The sequence below is a fragment of the Lissotriton helveticus genome, chromosome 1_1, assembly GCF_964261635.1.
Source record: "Lissotriton helveticus chromosome 1_1, aLisHel1.1, whole genome shotgun sequence".
Lineage (NCBI taxonomy): Eukaryota > Metazoa > Chordata > Amphibia > Caudata > Salamandridae > Lissotriton > Lissotriton helveticus.
Genome location: NC_136057.1, coordinates 970,319,970 through 970,343,173, shown reverse-complemented (window position 1 = coordinate 970,343,173; position 23,204 = coordinate 970,319,970). Strand labels below are relative to the sequence as shown.

Below are 23,204 nucleotides of genomic sequence, written 5' to 3'. Positions count from 1 at the left end.
ATTTTCCTCAGCCATCCTTATGTATTGAAAGTATACCTTTAGGTTGCGGTAATTGAACAGCAGCAGTACGTTTTCTTTGTGCCAATAAGAATCATATTTTCTTATTTATTTATTTAGTTGGGAGTTTCATAAAGCGCAAACCTGACCCGAAGGTATCAGAGCGCTTCACACGAGCACCAGCTACTTTACAGACGGCCAAATTCTTTTTTTTTTTTGTTAGGTACAGGGAAATTAAGTGATTTGCCCAGAATCACAGGATGTTGAGTGTTCCTGCGAGACCCGAACCCGGTTCCCCAGCTTCGAGGTCGACCACCCTAGCATTTAGACCACTTCCTCGCCATTACATATGCGTTAACATTGAAAAGAGCTTCTATACCGGGTATATGGGAGAGGGGTTGGCCTAACGGCTAAGGCGCTCGACCTCGGACCTGGGGATCTGGTTCGAGTCTATGTAACGACGCCAAAAACCTCCTGTGATTCTGGGCAAATCACTTAATCTCCCCGTGCCTAAAAAAATGAAAGTGTGTCCTCATGTAACGTAACTGATGCTATGTAAAGCGCTCTGATACCTGATTCAGTTCAGGTCTAGTTCGCGCTATATAAAACTCTGCAAAAAAAAAAAATATATATATGTAATTGTATTTATATAGCGCTTACTACCCGACTAGGCTTCCACCTGTCTGGTAAGAAGCACTTATACTGTTAAAGTCCTTTTAAAGTTACATGCAATAGTTTTTTTGTGTGCTAAGTTTGCACTGCTTATACTTGCAATAAAGATAACCACCCTTCCGGCTTGCAAAGACCAGACCTATTGAGTTTTCCTAAGTTTATTTTCTCATTAAGGGGTGGGCTGAACAGCTACATTCAACAAACATGTTGGTGCTCCCAGATATAGCTACCTGGCTCCTAATCATTTATTTACATGCAAAAAATGCCAGGTTGCTAACAAAGTAGAAATGGATTTCATGCAATAAATAAATATCATAGTTCTTGGTAATTTGTATTAAGAGGATAGAAATAAAAACCTGTAGGACTTTACGGATTTCAAGAATTGATTAATTCTTTATGTGCTTAATTAAGGTGCTGCACTCATAAGGTTTGTACCTGCTGTATGCAGAGGGGTACGCCCTATTTTGCTCTGTGTCATCCAAATGCCTGGGCATACCGTGAGCAGGTACTCGATTATATCTGGATCTCCCTCACGACTGGCAATATGGAAACAATTCCAGCCATCTTTGTTCTTTAACTGCGGTTTAGCACCATGCTCAATAAGCTCTCTAATCACTTCAACGTTTTTTCTGGTGCAAGCCATCATCAGCGGAGTCCTAAGAGGAAAAAGAAACAAAAAAGCCACTGCTCTCAGAATACGGCAAATCATTACTCAAATGTATAACCTTATGTACTCAAACACTATCACCCTTATCTGACAATAAGGACCAAGACAGGATTACCAATGACATTAATGTTTCTGTTACTGTGATTCACTTAGTTGTTTTTTCAAATGTTTTTCATTTTAATAGAGCAAAGACAAAACGAATGCAACCTACAACACACAAGTATTAAACACAGTGATTGCACATACTTTTGAATAAAGCAGATGAAGTCATATATTGAATTCTGATTTTTAGCTTGGCTATAAGGCAAAGAGCAAATAGAAACAGTAGGGGGGCATCATGACAGACCTCCAACCATGGATTGAGGACAGTAGCAGGAGATATTTTGTCTATTTGTATATAAATCAATTTGGAGGATTAACATCTATATGCGTTGTTCCTCTCCACCTTAACATTTCCCTTTTAGACGAGCCCTCTTCGTAGTAAGCATGAAGGAACGTGTCATTAATTAATTTAGGATGGCTCATTAAGTCATGCTGGTAAAGGGCAATTCACACTAATGTGACATGGCACCTCTAGGTAATACAAGTGGGCACCATATAATTGGAAAGTGGAAGGAGGAAGAGGAAATGCAGCAGGAGGGAAAAAAAGAGAAGATGGCAGGTGTGGGATGGCTGTTTGTGTGTACATGTGTGTATTTTATGTGTGTAAGTGATATTGGCAAAATGGGGGATTGCTGAAGAACAATGGCATAGAGAGGCATGGCCCCAATCCCGAAGGTCAAGGTATCTGACACTGCTGGATGTCTGTGTCCTGGAAATGCAGCCATAGGTATGCGCAATAAAAAAAACAACGGAAGCTAGCAATTTAGCTAAGCTGTTGATCAGTTAACAAGACTCAGGGTCTAAACCTGGCACTTTGCGTTGAAAGGTAGGAAGAGTTCAGTTCTCCAATGCGATAAATGTGAAGTCATCATGCACTACAGGAAGCGATCATGTACCAGAAAGGCCAGAGTCCTCTGAGAAAGGGGGGGAGGGGATATAGTCCTATTTATTTTAAGGTTTTATAGAGCGCAAACCAGACCCATGAGGGTATCCAAGCGCTGTGGGTGGAACAGATCGTTGAGGTGATTGTAATATGATAGTTATGCGAGGAATTTGGCCATTAGGAAAGTTTTGGTCTCCTTTTTAAAGCGTGCCAAAGAGGGAAGTCTTCTGATGGTGGGTGGGAGAGAGTTCCAAATTCTTGGAGTGGCCCCAGAGAAGGCCCGATTGTAGGTTTTTTTTTACGGAAGCACGCTGGTTGGAGCTGGCAGATCGGGAGTTTCTGGCTCCTCCGGATATCACGAGTTTCTGGGCGAGAAATGCAGGGGAATTGGAGTAAAGAGCCCTGTGAGTAATGCAGGCCAGTTTAAATTGGATTTGGTCCTCAAGGAGAAGCCAGTTCAGAGCTCTAAGGTGGGGAGAGAAGTGGTTGAATTCCTTTGAGCCAGTTAAGAGTCTGGCGGTGGCGTTGAGGCAGTCTTACAAAGGGGCCGGAGAGTTCTTGGGTAGCCCTGCGAGAATAGAGCATCCATATTCGAGCCTGGAAATGACTATTGCCTGGATTGCCGTTTGTAGGTCGGAAGTGTTGAGGAAGTGTTTCAGGTTTCTTAGGTAACTCAGGAGAAATCTTGCGGAGCCAATAATGGTAGGAGGGCAGTTTAGCGCTGTGATAGCCTTGATCCATTCCTGGATGTCTGGATTGGTTTTGGGTGGGGAGATTAGAAGAAACTCAGTTTTATTTGCGTTAAGTTTGAGTTGGTTGGCGGTGAGCCAGTGAACAGTCAGCTTCAAGGCCTCATTAAGGGAGAGAATGTCCTCAGGGGAAGAGATTTTAATGTTGATCTGTGTGTCGTCAGCGTACATGAGGTAGGGGATATTGGCGGTGCGTAGCACCTCTGTGAGCGGTTCAAGGTGAAGAGTGGAGAGGGTAGGGGAAAGGGTTGATCCTTGGGGGACTCCAACCATGATCGGAGAGGGAGCGGACAGGTTACAGTTGATGAGGACTCTCTGTGAGTGATTATGAAGGAAGGACCTAAACCATTCAAGGAAGGTGCCATCCAAACCCATCATGAGTTTGAGGCGCTCAAGAAGTGTTTTGTGGTTGACCGTATCGAATGCCGAGGATAGATCTATGAGAATTAGGAGACAGGTTTAGCCTTGGTCGAGGGCTTGGAGAGCATCATCCACGATATGGAGGAGGGTGGTTTCAGTGCAGTGTCCAGGTCTGAACCCGGGTTGGAAGTCATTGGTGATGTGTAGGCTCAGATGCTGTTGCACAAATTTCTCCAGAACTTTGGCTAGGAGTGGGATGTTTGATATAGGTCAGTAGTTGCCGGCAGAGGCAGGATCCAGCGTAGGTTTTTTTAAGATGGGGACGACTTGGCTGGCTTTAAGAGAGTCAGGTATGGAGCCCTGTTGGAGGGAGGCATTGATTATTGCAGTCCAGGAAGGGATGATAGCTTGAGAGGCAGCAGCTAGGCAGTTGGAGGGGAGAGGATCATTGAAGCGATTGTTCGGGTTTAAAGAGGCTAGAATTGTCGAGATAGAGTGTTTGTCATAGACTTTGAAGTTGGACCAGTGCGCTTGGTTTTTGGGTGAAGTTTGGGAGGGCAGCTCGGAGAGAAGAGGTAGAGCCGACGGATTTTGGTGATGAGTTGCGAACATAAGTTTGTTTCCTAGGGCAGAAATTTTGTTGCATAAGAAGGATGAAAATTCCTCGCATGATACTAGGGGTTTAGGCGTTTCTTTGGAGGATTTTGCTAGTTTGTTGGATAGCTTGCGATGTCTGTTCTTGGCATTCTCTAGTTCTGTTCTGAAGAATTCTCTTTTAGAGTTGAGGATTTTCCTCTTGTAGGCATTTCTGGCCTGGCGGAGACGCTTTATATGCGTTGCTGACGAGTGCTGTTTCCAGTTTCATTCAGTCTGTCGAAGGGATCTCCCCTCCTTGTTAAGGGATCCGCTGAACCAGGGATTTCTGTCTTTGATCTGGGTTCTTTTTAGTTTTAGCGGCACAAGGTCATTGAGAATGTCAGATATAGTTGAGGAGTAGTGATCAGCTAGGTTGTTAACCGAAGTGCACTGAGGGGGAGAGGGGAGGTCGGTTTCACAGCGTGCAGCCAGTTTCCCTAAATCAAGGTTTTTGGTGTCTCTAACCCATCGTTTGGGAATCACTGGTTGTGGTGTCCATGTCTTGTGGGTGCTAGGCAGGAGGAAGGTGATAGCGTGGTTGTCAGACCAATCACATGAGTCAATAGAGATAAGTTTGACCGCTGATTCCTTAACGATGATCCAGTCTAGGATGGCGTCTTTCGCGTGAGTAGGGAGGGTAATGGCTTGGTCGGCCAAGAAGTCTCTGATGGCGTTGACCTGGGGGTCCTTAGGATCGCTCCAGTGCTAGTTGAAATCGCCCAGAAAGATGTCATTAGAGTTAGGGGAAACCTTGGCTGGGATGATTTCCATGAGGTGGTCAGTGAGGGTGTCATTGTTGCCTGGGGGGTGGTAAAAGATGTGTAGTCAGCACAGTTCGGAGGTGTTGTTACAAATGGAGAGTGCGAGGTATTCACAGGATGCTGTAGAGTCTGTAGGGTCATGAATGGCCATAGCTCAACAAGAGAACAAATGTCACACAGGGAAGCTATCCGCTATCAGAGGAAGACAGAGTGCACAGCACACACTCACACTGTGTTGCTGGATGTTGCGCATAGCACATATCTGTGCATTCTCGAGGCCTGAGTTGTGGTGGTGGTCACCTGGTGGTATGTTCCACCATCAGTTGCAGTCCTTCAATGGTATGGGCGGCAGTGGAGCTGCAAGATCTGGCAGTGGGCAAAGAAGCTGACGCCATGATTTTGAGGAAAGAGGCGTGGTCCGGCCTATAAAAATACTCTTCTTAAAATGGTGGGTTGTACAAGGAACTATATGGCAGGTTGCCAATACAGGATGAAGGATAAGACTTTCCTGTGATGTTAGTTTGTTCAGTTATCAGGGTTCTCCCTGATCATAGCAGCCCAGTAGATTTCCCATAGACCTCAGGAAAGCACAGGGAGACCAACTAACCACCGTGAGCAGGGAAGATTGACAAGTTAGGATTTGCATATCTTTCTCAAACGTACCTAAAGGGAATATGTATGTGTCACGTAACAAACCTGTGATAGACTAGACAGGTATTTGATTTCTTTATTGAAAGGTACTGGCACCCTCCCCCCCCCACAAAGTGAGCACACACAAGAAATCCACACTGATAGTTTTAAAGGCTCTATTTAAAGTTAATGTTAGTGTAGAGTAGATACAAAATATTACTAAGATATAAAAATAACAGCATTTATATTTCAAACAATCATAAAAATTATAATAAAAACAAGCAACATGTCAAACTGTGGAAATTCCTTTTGTAACTAAACATATGGCAAACAAATGAACACCAAAGGTCTATCATTCAATGGGGTTTCTGTATTTCGATATTGTCATTGCATAGCTGAACTTCATATATGTTTAGGGTTCAAAATCGAGTCTGCGTCCCGTCTTGTTATCAAGTCTTGTTACACTTACATGGAGAAATGCTCTGCTCCTCTGAAACCCGAAGCTACTTTCTCCCTGAAAGATCAGTGAGTGCTTGTTTTTTATTATTTGTTGACATTATTACGAGAAAAATACCCTTCAGGGAAGACCTTGAAGATGGAAGTCTCTTCCCATATCATGGCTGGGCCGCCTCAATGATGTTAAAATGACCATCTTGCCCAAGTTACTCTGGGCCATATGTATGAAGCACTAATGCGTTCTCCGCGTTTGCAAACGCATTAGTGCAAAATGGTATGTATCAAAGAAATCTGCGTGAAAAATAAGGAATCGCAAAATTTGTGATTCCTTATTTTGCGATTGCATTTAAAGAATCGCAAATTTTGCGATTCCTTAAATGCAATGTATGAAGCATAAAAAAAATGCAATTTGGCCTTAAGGAATCGCAAATTACCACCAACTTCAAGTTGGTGGTAATTTGCGAATTCCTTGAAAAACGCACTTTTTTGCATTTTTCAAAGTGCAATGTGAGGCACATACATGCCCTTAGGGCATGTATGTGCACCACATGTGCACCCATGCTGATTTAAGGGGTGCAACAGGGTGTCCTTCGGACACCCCTGCACCCTTAAAATTATTCTCAATTTGCGATTCTCAAATTGCGAATCGCAAATTGAGAATAACTTCTCATTCATTCCTCCTGGCCCATAGAAATGAATGGGAAAGTATTCCTTATTTGCGAATTTCAATTTGCTAATCGCAATTAAGGAATACTAAGAAATCACAAACAAATTGCGATTTTGTACAAACATCCCTATTTGCGATTCTCAAATAGCGATTTCTAAAAAATCGCTATTTGAGAATCGCAAATCAGGTTGATAATACATATAGCCCTCTATCTTTCCCAAACACTACCGACGCCAATTCCCCAAGTGGATATCGTAAGCCTCCAGAAAGAGGTTAATGCCTTCCATTGGGGTAAAGGAAGACCAAGATTCTCCAATAGATTCCTAATGCTGCCAAAAGACAGTGGGGTGCTCGCCTATTCCAATTTCCTTGTTTACTATTAGTTGGCACATTTGCGCAATATCTCGGAGGGGGTAGTCCACGAAAGTGATAAACACTGGTTTCTTATGGATAGGGCGGTGGCATGCCGGCCCCCGTGAGACTGACCTGGCTGCCAAAGAGAGCAAGGCCGCGCAGTGCCTACATCACCACCCCCACAAGAACGGTCCTGGATCTATGGGATAAACTAGTAATTAGTGGGGGTCTTTCTTCCTTCCACTCCCCTAATAGCCCTCTTGCCCGCAATCCTGGCTTCCCTACAGCTCAGCTCTTTCCTGGCCTGGTAAGTAGAGAATGTTGTACAATTGGTGATCACTTTGATTGAGAAGTCTTCAATTCCTTTGATCATTGCAAACAAGACTTTTATCTTCCAGCCACGGCACACTTGTAATACTATCAAATTTGGCATTGGCTACAAACACCCCTCAACAAGCAGGGAGCCACACACCAGCTCACCTCATCTGAGACGCTAGTATGCTCCTTTGATGGCTCGCGAGGCCTGATTTCATGTACATACCGGGTCTTGCAGCACTCCAACCCTCTATGCCATGGGATTCCTGTGCTGCGAGCGCGAGTGGGAGCTGACCTCTTAGACCATCTCTTTGTGGATTGCTGCTTTCTGGTCGCTGACCCCACTTCTCGCGGCCCCCGCTCCGCGGGCGCCGCTCGTGTGTTAAGTAATCGGAGGGAAGTGATTCGAGACTTTGCTTGGACCCTGCGGGACTGCGAGGACCAGCGGGCAGTGCGGATTTCAACCTGCCACAGCTGGTCCTCTTCCCGCCCCCACCTCCTCTCTCTATTTAGATTAACAAGGGCCCACGCTCGCGGGACGCGCGCGGGGCGCAGCCCGGGGCGGAGCCCGGGCAAAGGGCGGGCCCTCGGAGGCCCTCAGAGGCCGGAGGAGTCCGGACCGGGCCCCCTCCTTCCAAGCTGTGAATTGTCATATGGAGGTATGACTGACTATTAAGGCTCCTTCATTGTATTTGTATAGTTGGTCTCACTTTGCTGTCTGTTGTGAACTAATGACATTTGATATTTATTATTTTACGATCCCATTACCATTATTTGAGCTTGTGTATTGATTGTTTAAGTGGCCACAATGACCTCCCCGGTCCATATTGACCCCTTTTTGGTGGGCGGAAGTGACAAACAGGGAACATTGGACGATTATTTCATAAAGCCTCCCGCGGGAACGCAGAGAACCATCACCCTAGCTGAACGACGGGCAGAAAGACGTCGATCAGTGGAATTAATAAAGAATAAGCGGTCTTCCTTGGGCTCATTACAACAGGCACTGTCCCCACTTCCTCCTATAATAATAATAATAATAATAATAATAAGGGAGTTTTATAGAGCGCCTGGTTACGCTCAGATGGCGTGTCCCCGCGCTGAAACCGAAAAACTCAGAAACAGGAGTGTGGAGTGAGCCCGGTTATCGTGAAAATAGGTATGTTTTTAGCTTTTTCCGGAAGCTCAGTTCAGATGGCTCCAGGCGGAGGTTAAGAGGTAGGGCATTCCAGCTCTTCGCCACCAGGTAGCGAAAGGATCTTCCTCCCATGCGAGCCCTCCTTACCCTAGGGACCTTTAATAGGCCTTCATGTGAGGAGCGCAGGGCGCGTGTTGGTACATACCTGGTGACTAGGTTCTGGAGTGGTGCTGGCGCCTTCCCAGCAAGGATACGATGACATGAACAGAGGGCTTTGAATTCAACTCTGCTCCTTACTGGCAACCAATGGAGGGCCTGAAGGGCAGCTTTGGAGGCCGATCTTTTGGGAAATTTTAAAATGAGGCGGGCTGCCGCATTCTGTAACACCTGAAGGCGGTTTATTGCTTTACAGGTTGCTCCCAGATACAACAGATTGCCGTAGTCTAGGCGCGATGTGACGAGGGCATGCACCAGCGCTCTACGGACAGATGTAGGAAGGAGATCTAGGACCTTCCGTAGACTTTTTAGAACACTGAAACAGACACCCGCCACACGGTTTATCTGGGGTCCAAAGGACAAGTCAGCATCAAGCCAGACTCCAAGGTTCCTGACTTCCTGACGAGGTGTTGGAACCTCACCTAAGCATGGGGGCCACCACGCCGATGACCAAACAGATGGGTTCCCCCCCACCACGAGCACCCCGGTCTTGCTGCCATTTAATTTGAGGCATTTGGTGGACATCCAGGTTGCAGGGTCTTGCATGCAAGCTCTGAAGCTATCCATAGCAAGGCCGGGCGCACACGAAAGGGAGATAACCAACTGCGTGTCATCGGCGTAGGACACAATTTGCAGCCCATGGCCCACAGCGATCGGAGCCACTGGGGAGACATAAAGATTAAATAGGGTGGGGCTCAGGGACAATCCCTGGGGAACGCCCTGGCCCAATCCGATGTCCCTGGAGTAATAATCACCCTGGCGGACCTGGAAGCTTCTCCCAGTCAGGAAGGATTGGATCCATTTGAGTGCAGCTCCAGATATTCCTCCACTGTTCAGACACTGTAGCAAGGTGGTATGAGCTACAGTGTCGAATGCTGCACTCAGGTCCAATAGGATGAGGGCCATGGTATGACCCTCATCCACCCCCTGGCGTAGGGCCTCCACCGCCATCAGGAGCGCAGATTCCGTTGAGTGGCGGGGACGGAAGCCAAACTGGGTATCGTGTAATAAGGCAGCCTCTTCCACGAAATCCATCAATTGCAGATTGACCGTTTTTTCAGCCACTTTGGCCAGGTAGGGCAGAAGGGAAATAGGCCGGAGGTTCTCTAGATTATCAAAGCTGATATTAAGTTTCTTCCTAAGGGGTAGGACCACCGCCTTTTTCCAATCTTTGGGCACGGTGTTAGTGCTAAAAGACACTCTAGTAGGGGTCTGATATAAGGTTCCAGTACCACTAGGCTATCCGCTAGACGTTTTGGTGTACTTGGGTCCTGCGGAGATCCCGACTTCACAGATCTGCACATTTTTAGGAGATCTTCTGGAGGCGGGGTGACAAAGTTGGTCAATCTGTGTCTATCCCCCCATTCCCTAGGGCTTTCCACAAATTCTGTCCCATTAATGGGTTGAATCGGAAATGCCGAATAAATTTTGGCTATCTTTTCAGCGAAAAAATCTGCGATCCTATCACAGGATTCGGCCGAGCAGTCAACTGGGGCAGTGGCTGGTTTTCCACTCGAGAGAGTTTTGTAGAGCGAGAAAAGCTCCTTCATCGAGTTACCAGCTTCGCTAATTCTAGTCGTGTAGTATGCTGCTTTGGACTTCCTAATTAGCCCATGATAAGTTCGCCTCTCAATCAAATAGGCGTCTCTAGTTTCTTTGGAAAGAGCCCCACGCCATTGTCTTTCGACTCGCTTCAGTGCGGCTTTCATGGCTCGTAGTTCATTACTGAACCATGGGGCAGTTTTTTTAATACGGCCACCCGATTTGGCTCTTGAAAGTGGGGCTGTGCAATCTAGCGCCTCGTTGATGCGCTTACATAGATTGGTGTTAGCCATGTCTGCATCATCCCCCCCAGGACTCCCCCCTTTAGTCAGCGCCGTACAGAATTTAGACTGGGAAAAGGTGGCCCATCTCCGCCTGAGGTGGTACAATGTTGCTGGCTGCGGAGATCTTGCCCCAGGAATTCGTATAGAGAATGGTAACTAGATGATGATCCGACCAGGGGATAGGGATGGGGGTCATGGCTTCTACTTCCCCCCCCAATTAACGAATATAGAATCGAGCAAGTGTCCTAACTGATGAGTGGGACCATTTACAATTTGATTCAACTGGAGGGCTCCTAATGCCTGACAGAAATTCTTGCTGACGTTGTCTGAGGGGTTGTTCAGGTGTAAATTAAGATCTCCAAGTACCAGGAATTTGTCTTTACACAGCGCAGTCTCCATAATGCCCTCAACCAAACTTTCCTCAAACCTGGCTATAGGGCCTGGGGGTCTATAGATTAGCATGCCCTTCAGCGTGCAGCCGTTATTCACTTTAATAGTGAAACTCCCTGCCTCACTGTCCAGGATGGGAGAATAGTCTAGTTGGCATCGTAGACTTTCCTGGACTACAATTGCAATACCCCCTCCTCTGCCTGTGGGTCTATCCTGTCTATGCATTATATAGCCCTCTGGAAGTGCCTCTAGGGCATCAGGGGTAGATCCTTCATCCAGCCATGTCTCTGTTAGAAACACAAGATCCCACTGTTTCTCAGTGAGTAGATCATATAAGTCTAGCTTGTGTTTTCGTAGCGAGCGTACATTAAGCAGGCCGCAGTGCATGATATAGTCCGTAGTGGCCATATTCCTGCTAGGGTGATAGGAGAAGTGACAGTATTCGCAGCCTATGTTGTCCTCCACTCGCATGTTATGCTTACAAGACTCGGCAATGTTGCAGCGGAAGGTCAGTAGTTCCTGCCTACTCCACCGTATGTGGCCCTCCCGAGGGGCATAGGGTATGGCCCTGGACCGCGTACGATCGCGGACGGGCGCAGACGGGCTTGCCTTAGGTGCGCCCGCTGCGCTTCCATGAGAAGCACCTTTGTATGTGGAGGTGAGTGGGCGTGGCCTCAAAGTGGGCGTGTCCCAGAGTTCGAGCCGCGATGGCGGCGCTGAAATCCCTCCCTGTAGCAGCGTCAACTCCGCTATGTCAGGGTTTAGAGCTACCGTTTTTCACCGATTGTGAAAGTGAGGGGAACGATGTTCTAATTAGTAATAGTAATAGCATCCCATTACTCCTCCAAAACACTACTCCACCCTTGGTTACTAACAATGACCTGCTTATAGATCTCTCTTTTTCCCCCCGGAATCTTGACCCAATCGGCCGGGAGCTTGTCAGTTTCACCACTACCTGCGGTTGATCATGTTAATAGTTGTATAAATGCCTTGATAAACCCACGTCCGCAAGGTCCACCCCCCAAAAAAAGGAGGAAAGGGGGTCAAAAAAACCAACTTAATAAATTAAATTACAGCGACTGCGCTAAACCCATGAGTCTTATATCCCCTACACCTGTGCCGCTTGTTTCATCTACTGAACCATCCCTCTCAATACCTGAACAATTAGGTGTTAACTTAATGGGTAACATTGAAAAACTAATTAGGTCGCTCATACTACCCTTGGTAGCGAGATTACAAAAAATAGGCCAACAACTGGGGAATCTGGAACAGGTAATAATCGACATCAAAGGAGGAATGAGGGGTTCCGCAGAACCTCCTGTAGTACCCATAACGAAGGAGGTGCCTTCTAATGTTGTTGATCTATCTGCCATTAATCCTGTAAAGCTACCCACCCCGGAAGCTCCTAAACTAATGTCCACCACAGCTTCACAAACAAAAGAAAAAAATAGTGCTAGAATAGGTGAGGAAAAAGGAAGGACAAATTCACCAGTAAACCCTGATAAAATTACCGGCCCCGAGGCCGTAGTGAGGTCGACCGCCCTTAAGAGACTAAACATAGAGCTGCCTCCGGAAGCAGTTCCGTTAGTGGTGGTGCTCACTGGCGTCCCGCCCTTGGAGGAAGGAATAGATGGTAAAAAGAATATCAACGAAAACCATAACCAGCTAAAGAATAAGGTCATATTTTGGCTAAAGAAAAATCGACCACTTCCTCCATACGTAAATGGCGAAATTTTACACGTGAGGCGCCTTCCCTGGATAGGTCCTACTATAAAAAACATTACGGGGGACATTGTTGTAATAAACTTTAGAGATACCAGGGCAGTTAGTTACATTCTAGACTGGTTTCCTCCTAATGGTAGCAATGAAATTATAGCCCGAGACCTCACGTATTTCTATCCTAGGAATAGGGTATTCCCGATTAATCCTAAATCATCGACCAAATACCAGGTAGATGATGTTAGGTCTTTATTCGCTGAAGAAACCCCCTACAACAGACCATATTCTGATAAACGGGTTGATCATTCCAGATTTTTATCTCATCAGCAGGGTGCCCCCTTTAGGACTTTTCATCCACATCAGGCTAATTATTCTCGACCTATCTTTCAATATTATAATGACCCTGCTAGGACCCCATGGGATCACTATCCTTTATCATGGAATGGCTCACATACATGGGAAGGGAATTATAATTATCCCCTGATAACAAGACCATTCACGATCCCTATTCAGAATCGCTTTGACATTCTGTCAGGCCTAGACGACATCGAGTGACTAACCATCACCCCAATCCTTTTAAACAACTCTAACTCCCCTCCCCTGGACAGGCCGACAATGGTTGTAAAGGACACTCTAATGGATGATCACCGTGGTGCTTTTACTGATAAAACCGACTCCCTACACACGGCCCTGGTTAATTGTGCCACGAATTTTGGGCACCGCAGTCAATTACAGGTTCCTCCCCCGTTACCTCAAGGGCAGATGGCGGAGACGGTCTCTTCTTTTGAAGATCTTTGTGGTAACACACCATGTATTCCAGACCCCCCAAATAAGACCAACGACGTTGGTTTTCCGAACGAAAGGTCCAACGACCTATCACAAAATGTCTTTTCGCTGCCACAGGGGCAAATGGTGGAAATCGATGCACGAAATATACAGCGGCAACTCTCCCCTATGGCTCTACAGTCGGGTAGTCTGATTCTTTCTATCCTACTTTGGAATGTCGCAGGACTGCGGACAAAATTTGAGCAACCTAACTGGTTAGAAATAGTTAGAAACCACACTGTAGTATGTTGCCAGGAAACATGGTCGGAAGCCGAGATACAACTACAGGGTTATAGATTGTGTTTCTCTAGAGCCTGTCCCTCTTCTTCCGGTAGACCTAAGGGAGGTTTATCAGTTTATATATCTAATACCCTCCCATGTAAGAAGATCACTGAAATAGCAACTGAAGAGAATTATCAGATAATTAAACTTTCAGTGGGCCAAGGCAATACATATTTTCTGGTAAATTTTTATAATAATATGTTGCCTTTGGATTTTGTGAAAGTTGTTAATAAGATAACTATCACTCTAGAGGAACATCGGAAACATTATCTTTCTCTTCCGTTCAAGTTAATTTGGGGTGGTGATTACAATATTCCTTTATGTACTGAATATTCTAACTCTAATTGCGGTATCGTGGACGAGGAGGGGAGTCCTTTAACCCACTTCGCTCACTCAAATGTTGGGAACATCTTAAATGAAAAACTTTTAATGTTAGGACTGGGGTTTGCAAATGAGTTAGTTGTACCCCCAATTGATTTTTCACCTACCTTTCACGGTAGGGACTGCAGCACCACAATAGATTTCATTTTGACTTCCAATCACATGAGGGTTGATTTGCAGACATTTTGTACTGGAGATGACGCTAGCAGCGATCATTTCCCAAACAGTGTGACTATCACAGTTCCGTTTGGATCTGCTCCTGTTGATAAATTGGGCCTGTTGAACCAAAGAGCCCTGACTTTGGATAAAACTAACGGGTACTCGATTAAATGGGCTAAAGTTGACCCAGACGTTATCACACAAAACGTCATTGTTAAATCAATCTCAATGTTAGAAATATGTTTAAACCCTCTTTCTACTGAAGAGGAAATATTGAATAATTTTATTGATATAACCAAAGTTGATTAGCAAAGAGCTCCTTCGCAAACAAAAGCAGAATGGCCTACAGGAAAAAGGATGGTTTAATTCCGAAAGCCGTAAAGCCCTATCCGCTTTAAAATCAGCCCTACATAAAACCGAGCGGGATCAACTAGAAATTAGGAGGTTGAGAAAACTCTATAATAAAGCGAAAAAAGACTGTAAAAAAGATAGGAAAAAAGATCTGTGGGAGAAGCTCCATGAGAGTTGTAAAAAGAAAGACAGCTTAATGTTCTGGAAAGTGGTTAACTCACCCTTCTTGAACACGGCAAAGACCGGCCCTAGTGTGGAAGTAGCTATTACCGTAGAGGGTTGGGTTTCCCACTTTTCACAGATTTTTTTAGCTGAGGAAGCACATCAAAGTGAAAACCCATATTCATACCCTTATCCCCTCGAACTAACTTTTAGCCAGGAGGAAGTAATCAACGCTCTGTCCTCTTCAAAGCCTGGTAAAGCTCCTGGGCCGGACGGCGTTCCGCTAGACATCTATACGCATACCCAGGAGCTTTGGTCGCCAGTACTAACCAGAGTAATTGAAGCGGCACTAAGAGGTGGTCTCATAAAATCCTGGTCTACATCTATCCTGCTCCCCATTTTTAAGAAGGGTGACCGAAACAACCCAGCATGCTACAGGCCCATTTCCCTCCTGGATTCCCTTGGTAAAGTGGCAGGTCGCTTGATCCTGGAGAGATTGCGGGTCTGGTCTGAAGATAACAACATCATGACAGACCTGCAATACGGTTTCCGGGAGGGACTGGGTACCGTGAAGCAGGCTTTGAATCTCTCCCTTCTATTTGGGAAATATGTCCAGGCGAAGAAAGGCGATCTTCACCTGGTCTATGTGGATTTGACCGCAGCCTTTGATTGTGTTTCACACTCTAGGCTGTGGTCAATCCTAGCGGAAATGGGAGTGGACCCCCAAATAGTATCCTTTTTGCGTGAGCTGTATTCAGGAGCAACGGCAAGGGTGAGATTTGGGGTGGACGATTCCTTTGCAGTAACTAAGGGAGTCAGACAAAGGTGTGTCCTGGCTCCTTTTCTATTCAACCTGTACACAAACGGCCTTGAGAAGGCCATGTTAGAAGGGAGTCAGGAACTCCCAACAATCGCCCGTCGTCCGATTCCCGCGTTACTTTACGCGGATGACGCGGTAATTATGGCTCGAACCCCAGTACAACTCCAGAACCAGCTAAACTCATACTGTAAATGAATGGCTTCATTAGACTTAAGGGTCAATATTAAGAAAACACTAGTCATGCATCTAGGCAAAAAGGATTCAAGCAAGCCGGGCCGAAGACGGCTGCAATGCCAGAAACCGGTCCCCGGAAGCTTGTTTCCTTTCCAGTAAAGAATTTGCTTGGTAGTTTGGTCTGCCCTGTTCCCATGATGCACTGGGCCAGGGACAGACTAATTTGCATGTAGCCAGGTTCTGAACTGGGATGGTGCAGTGAGCTAAAAAACGGTGATGGATCAAGCCCTGATCTTTTGACTGGGTATGAGTGTTCTGTTTAATTCAGATGCTCTGTCCATCACCACCCCCTTTTCTGAATCGTTTTGGCCACTATAGGAGTGGCAGGGTATGCTCAGACATGAGTCCCTTGCTCACTGCACCATCAGGATTCAAGCAAGCCGGGCCAAAGACGGCTGCAATGCCAGAAACCGGTCCCCGGGAAGCTGGTTTCCTTTCCAGTAAAGAATTGGCTTGGTAGTTTGGTCTGCCCTGTTCCCATGATGCACTGGGCCAGGGACAGACTAATTTGCATGTAGCCAGGTTCTGAACTGGGATGGTGCAGTGAGCTAAAAAACGGTGATGGATCAAGCCCTGATCTTTTGACTGGGTATGAGTGTTCTGTTTAATTCAGATGCTCTGTCCATCACCACCCCCTTTTCTGAATCGTTTTGGCCACTATAGGAGTGGCAGGGTATGCTCAGACATGAGTCCCTTGCTCACTGGACTATCAGGATTCAAGCAAGCCGGGCCGAAGACGGCTGCAATGCCAGAAACCGGTCCCCGGAAGCTTGTTTCCTTTCCAGTAAAGAATTGGCTTGGTAGTTTGGTCTGCCCTGTTCCCATGATGCACTGGGCCAGGGACAGACTAATTTGCATGTAGCCAGGTTCTGAACTGGGATGGTGCAGTGAGCTAAAAAACGGTGATGGATCAAGCCCTGATCTTTTGACTGGGTATGAGTGTTCTGTTTAATTCAGATGCTCTGTCCATCACCACCCCCTTTTCTGAATTGCCATATTGAATTAGGCATGGATTATATTGCTGACTGCATAAAAATCCAGCCAATATTATTGTGGCATCGCATCTGGACGACGGAGCAGTTGACCCGTGCACTAATTGCAGATTGCTTGGTCTTAGACAACTGGCTGGATGTTCCATGGCTGTCCTATGTACATAATTTCCTTAATGATCTGGGCATTTCCAAATATTTCAAAGAACCTGTTATTTTAACTACTGTTACTAGAAAGGCCCTAAGATCGCTCTGTTTATCTCACTTGGGGGAACTTCGTATGGCCCAAGAAATCCAAAAAGCTACCAATCGCCATATTTTAACTATCCAATGTACTCAGGGCATCCAGCCGTATCTTACTTTCTGTTTGTCCACCTATGAAAAATATTTGCTAACTCGGTTAAGGCTCAATTTGTTTTTCCGCTTGGTAACATTCCCGGGAAGACAGGATTGGTCAAACTCTATCATCCAGTGTCCTTGCGATGGTACTTCTGAACAGTCCAATATTCACGTATTACTGTTCTGTAAATATTATTAAGTACCACGCAAACGCTGGATTATTCCAATCCTGTTATCTCTGGGTCTGAGAAGATGCCGCCCAGCTTTTATGGCCCTACAATTTTTAGACCAAGTATCAAATGCCAAATGAATTGCCATGTTTCTTAAGGCCTGTTTGAAAATCCGAGCCACTTATGGTGACTTACAGAGACTTAGAAATGTACTATTCTAGATTGTTATGCCTGATTTTAGATAATTAGCAGACAGAATCCAAACTTTTTATATGATGCATTGTATGGTTGAAAGGCTTTCACATGTGTATACATACATATATTGTTTAATACTATTTTTATTGTGTATTTATTTATGATGTATATGTAATTGTATATAATGATTGTTGCTTTTATGATTTTATTTTGTTCTAAAATCGAATAAAGCTTTTCTACTACTATGCCATTTCTGCTGCTAGGGGTGAAGGAGCACAGTAATTGTAGACGATACCCCTCCAGAACAATGGGAACAGCTGTGGAGAAACATCTCCAGACATGTTGCACAAACATTGTGCAACAGGAGACGGCATATAAAGTTATGACCCGCTGGTATTATACTCCACTCCACCTCCCAAAAATGTTCCCCACCTCCACATCCCTGTGTTGGCGCTGAAACGCTGACACGTGTTCATTTATACACATCTGGTGGTCCTGGCCAATGCTACCTCCCTTCTGGAAAGAGGTGCTGAGCCACATCAAAGACTTAGTGGGGCTCCCAATCTAGAACACACCGTTGATAACGATCCCTCGGTCTCCAACCCCAAACTCTCAAAGTCATGACCCCTTCGGATTGGCGTTTGATCCTCCACATGCTAGAGTTAGTGAAGCAGGTTATTGCCCAGCATTGGAAGAAAGCCCTGACTCTGACGACTTCGGTGTGGCTCACCCGACTCTGGCACACCATGTCGATGGAGCTCTTGACCAGCCACATTGCGCACTCTGATGCTAAATTTACACAAATATGGCAAACCCTAGTGCAGCACCTATCTAAACTAGAGCACTGGCACTCCTTCCCGCCTAGCCTACAGGCCCTTCAATTATTTGAAGACGCTTTGTTACCACGAGGGGCAGAGCTCCAAGAATGAAGCAGACCATGCCAATCACATACCACCCTTGCATTGTTCTCCTCCCCGTCCTGCTACCACTAATGAAAGCCCCGACAAACTAGTGCTATAAAGTAACCTCAAGCAATTGCCTTATAGGAACCCTGCCCCTCACCCCCCAACCTTTCCCTCCTTCCATCCTCCCTTCGTTGTTCTCAGTTTCTTTTATTATTGTATTCGGGTAAAATAGACCTTTGCAGTGAAACCATTTTATTTACCTCAGCTAGTTAATTATGCCAAGTATGCACATTCACAAACGGATCCAATACTACAAGGCGGTAGACAGCGTTTACAATGCTGTTAGTACCACGCGCATAGATAACAACTCAGACGTTACATCGTCCGCGTTGTTACCACGCATGGCATTACAACTCAAGTTGTTTCTATGACTTGCACTAGATGGCGTGCAAATCAGGGAATGTGTTGGATTTTAAGTCCAACACATTCCCTGCTGTTGTGCTAACTGGAGTAGGAATAGTAATTTATACTATTCCTAAATCCAGGGCGCCATATAGTGCAAGTCGTAGAAACGACTTGCGTTGTAATGCCATGCGTGGTAACGCGGACGATGTAACGTCCGCATTGTTACCTACTGCGATGAAATATGTGGTGTTGTAACGTCACATATTCCTACAAGGCTGCCATGCCCGGTTAGGACTCCATGGACGTTTGAACGAAGATAAGCGTTATATTTGACCTGCCAGGATGTTATATGTTCGTAAGATTATTTACAGCAATTTATGTGTTATAACTGTAGTGTTTTAACTACAAAAGACACAGACTTGGGATCAGGTGCTTTATTCCTCTCGTCTTCCTTCATCCACTGCTCACCTACTACTAACTCTTTTCCTGTTCACGCCCCTCCTCTTCCCCTGTCTCCCCCTCCTCCTACCTCCTCAGCCGAGGAGGTCCTAGTGTCCTCAGCTAAATATCAACATTACATCTCCCCCTTTCTTAACAAATGAATTAATCAGTACTTATTTTGTCATATAACCAAGAAAATATCAATTAGTTACAGTTCCTCAATTAGACGGCTCGGTCTCTTGATGGTTCGGCGGGGACGGGTAGGGACATCCGGAACATCAGACTCTCTTCCATCAGAGGTCGCTCTCGACATACGGTCACTGATTTCAGTCTCACTGGGTCTTGTTTCATCATCAACAGGACCAGTGAGCAGTTCTTTAACTTGAGGACTGCATTTTTTAAAGTGGGCCACATTCCGGGTGATTCTCTTCTCATCCAAGTCAGTAGTGATCATGGTTCCTTTTTGTTTGGTGACTACTAGTGGAATTTCGTGATAACGACAGTCTGTTTTCTTTTGTTGTTCTTGCTTTACTAGTACTCAGTCACCTTCTTGAATCAGGGAGGTTGCCGCTCGCCGACGGCGATCTGCATAGGTCTTCGTTTTTTCATTTTTATGTTTAAAGTATTTTATTCGGCACATCACACTGGGACAAACACCTATTTCCAAAAAAGCAATATGACAGGGCGGAAAAGCCCAAATTTCAGAGACCCCATTAGCAAATGTCGTCATTATGGGCTATGCCTTCACAATGATATATGGCATGCGTTGTCGCAGCATGGAATGACATTTCCCATGCAGCCCCCCCCCAAACCCCAACTTCCCAACCCCCCTTGCCCAACCCCCCTCTCACCCCACCCCCACCCTACGTCCAATGCACAGTCCCCAACCAAAGCATACATCAAAGCCACGTTCCACAGGGAGAAGAAGTCTAGTAACAGTTCACTGGGCAGACTGTACTGGGTTCGGAAGCCGCAGGAGGCGGAGGTACTTGGGGCAAGTGAGTTCCCTAAATTCCGTAAGCAATAAGGAATGAAACGGTTGCCAGAGCTCCCGAAACTGCCCTGCATCGCCCGCCACCATAAGGGACATTCTCTCCATACCCAACACATGCCACAGCCTATGGAGCCAACCCGTGATGGAAGGTATCGTATCGGTGTGCCAATGTATTAAAATGTTTTGGACTGCGGAGCCTAGAGCTATCGCTATCTGTCTGCCCCTACGGGACCTGAGGGGGTACATCAGTCCATTCGGAAGCCCCAACAAGGTATAAGCGGGAAAGCGTGGCTGTTCAATGCTGAAGTGAGAGTCAATTTCATCCAATACTTCCTTCCAGTAAGGCTCCAGGAACGGGCAATCCCATAGAATATGTGTGAGTGTACCCCGGTGCCCGCACCCCCGCCAACACGTATCCTCCTTGCTATGATCAAACTCATGGACTCGTTCAGGTGTGTAGTACCAATAGGTGGAGACCTTGGTCAGTGTATCAGTGAGCCCCATGTGGTATGCTGAGTGCCTCGCTCTATAAGATATGTGCTCCCATTCCTTAGGACTCAGTGTCCTCCCCAACTCCCTTTCCCAGCGCTCCCTCCCGGGATGATAAAGGTGCGTCGCAGGTGGTTGCAGCAGCTTGTAAAGATCTGTAATCAATTTGGCGTCCGATGTCCGCGACAGGAGCCACTTTTCGTAAGGAAGAAAAAGCCGGTCGGCCGTCTCCCTCACTTGCGGCTGAAGGGCCCAATGGCGAGCTTGCATATAGCGGTGTCGTTCGATCTCCGGGAGAGAAAACTCCTGACGGAGCTGTAAGAAGGGGACAACCCCCTCAGGGCCATATAAGTGACACAGGGCTCGACACCCCGCCTGTCTCCAATGTGTGAACGCTCCCCTCTCCATCCCCGGAGTAAAGTCTGGGTTGTCCACCAGCGGTGTGAGCGGTGACGGGAACGTGGTGAGGCCGTAAGGAATGTTAGTGGCATCCAAAACCGGAGGGGCACCCTCGTAATAAAGGAGGCGTAGAGGTTCTTGGGCCGATGAGGACGGCGGAGGAAGGGGATCTCCTGCAAAGGTCTCCCTGCCACCGCCTGGTCTTGAAAGAGCCAATGCTTATCGGACTCCCACCTACTCCAGTCCACAAAATAACGTAACTGCGCCGCCTGGAAGTACTTGCGGAAATCGGGTATTCCTAAACCGCCCGCTTCAGGGGCCAGCAGCGAGAGAGCTCTGCGCATCCTAGGCTTCTTTCCCTGCCAGACAAAGCGCGAAACGTCTGCCTGTAGTTGCGGTATCCACCCGACCGGCGGTTGGAGCGGCAGGGCCCGAAAGAGATAAAGCACCTGGGGCAAGACCGTCATTTTGATAGCAGCTATTCTGCCCAGCCAGGAGAGGGTTCCAGGGTTCCAGGGTTTCACCGGCCCAGTTCCTCTCTAATCTTTGCACCTAGGGCTTGATAGTTGGCCGACACCATAGCTGGTAAAGTAGGAGCAATCTGGATCCCCAGGTAGGGCACCGCGCCCGATGACCAAAGCATGGGAAACCTGTGTTGCAAATAGGTTCTAGAAGCCGGCTCGAGGGAGATATCTAAAGCCACCGACTTCCACATATTCATTTTGAACCCCGCAACCGCGCCAAAGGAGTCCAGCTCCTCTATACACGCCGGAAGAGCCGTCCGGGGTCCGTCAATGGACAGGATGACATCGTCAGCGTAAAGGCTGATAGTGTGCGTAAAACCTCCCATCCGAATTCCGGTCACCGCTGGATTGTCACGCACCCGTTGGGCGAACGGCTCCATATAGAGAGCAAAGAGCAGGGGCGAGAGCGGGCAACCCTGCCTGGTGCCGCGTTCGATGTCAAAGGTCGCAGAGGCGAACCCGTTAACACGGACCACTGCTGACGGTCGTTTGTAACAGTTAAGAATCATGGATCGGAACTTGTCCCCTATACCCGCTTTCACTAGAACCTGCTCCAGATAAGGCCAGTGCACCCGGTCAAATGCCTTCTCCGCGTCCACCGCCAGCATCATTCGCTCTCCCGGGATCCGGGAGGTCTTCTCCAAAAGGTGGACAATCCGTTTCGTATTGTCCACTGTCTGTCTCCCTTGGACAAAACCCGCTTGGTCTGGATCGATGAGACCGGGCAAGTGGAGAGCTAATCGGGCGGCCAAAATCCCCGTATACAACTTCAAATCAATATTCAAAAGAGAGATCGGCCTGTAAGACCCACAGTGCTTCGGGTCCTTACCAGGCTTAGGGATAACCGTGATAGAGGCCCGGAGAAGATCAGGTGGGATGGCTCCGGGGTCAGCAAAGGAATTGAAGAGGTGCGTAAGCACAGGGGCTAATGTCGTGCAAAATGTTTTATAATAGAGTGCGGTGTATCCATCCGGGCCAGGCGCTTTGCCATGTTTAAGTCTGGCAATAGCAGAAACCACTTCCTCTATCCGAATGTCTCTATCTAAATGTTCCGCCTGCAAAGGATCCAGTGAAGGCAGTGCAACCGAATCCAAGTAAGCAGCCATAGCCATCCCGTCCGGGGGCTCCCCTGTATAAAGGTCCTTGTAAAAGCCGCAGAAGACAGCCGCTATACGAGCGTCCTCCGTCTCCACCGTCCCCGCCTGGCCGGAGATCTCCTTAACCAGTTGGTTCTGACGTGTCACCCGGAGCCTGTGGGCTAGCAGTTTGCCACAGCGGTCCCCTCCAGTATAAAAAGTGTGACGCAGCCGCAGTGCAGCATACTCAGCCCGGTCGAGATCCAGGGCTGCCAGGAGCTTCCTCTCTTCCTTGAGCTGCCTCCAAATCCTGGGAGCCACCATCCTACGATGTATCTGCTCAAGTTCTCTAACCCGATCCGTAAGTTCATCTCTCTTGGCCTGCCGCTCCTTATTGTCAGCCGAGGAGATCGCTAAAAATTCCCCTCGAATAACCGCCTTCAGTGCTGCCCACTGCGTGGCCCGGCTAGTGTCAGCGTTATCATTATGGGACTGGTATTCCCTAATCGCCTTCTCGATGCGGTCCACT

At 47.0% G+C, this 23,204-nt stretch overlaps 1 protein-coding gene across 7 annotated transcripts in view; it reads right to left on the bottom strand.

The window, feature by feature from the left end:
- The window catches only part of ANKRD16 (ankyrin repeat domain 16), a 415,867-nt gene that overhangs the window by 205,660 nt on the left and 187,003 nt on the right, over positions 1–23,204 (bottom strand). For all 7 annotated transcript variants that reach the window (XR_013607335.1, XR_013607341.1, XM_078677289.1 and 4 more), the window contains exon 3: positions 1,105–1,325. Coding sequence is in view for 5 of the 7 variants with exons in the window: in XM_078677289.1 (XP_078533415.1) it covers positions 1,105–1,325 (221 nt within the window). In the remaining 2 variants the exon portion in view is untranslated. The remainder of the gene's footprint in view (positions 1–1,104; positions 1,326–23,204) is intronic.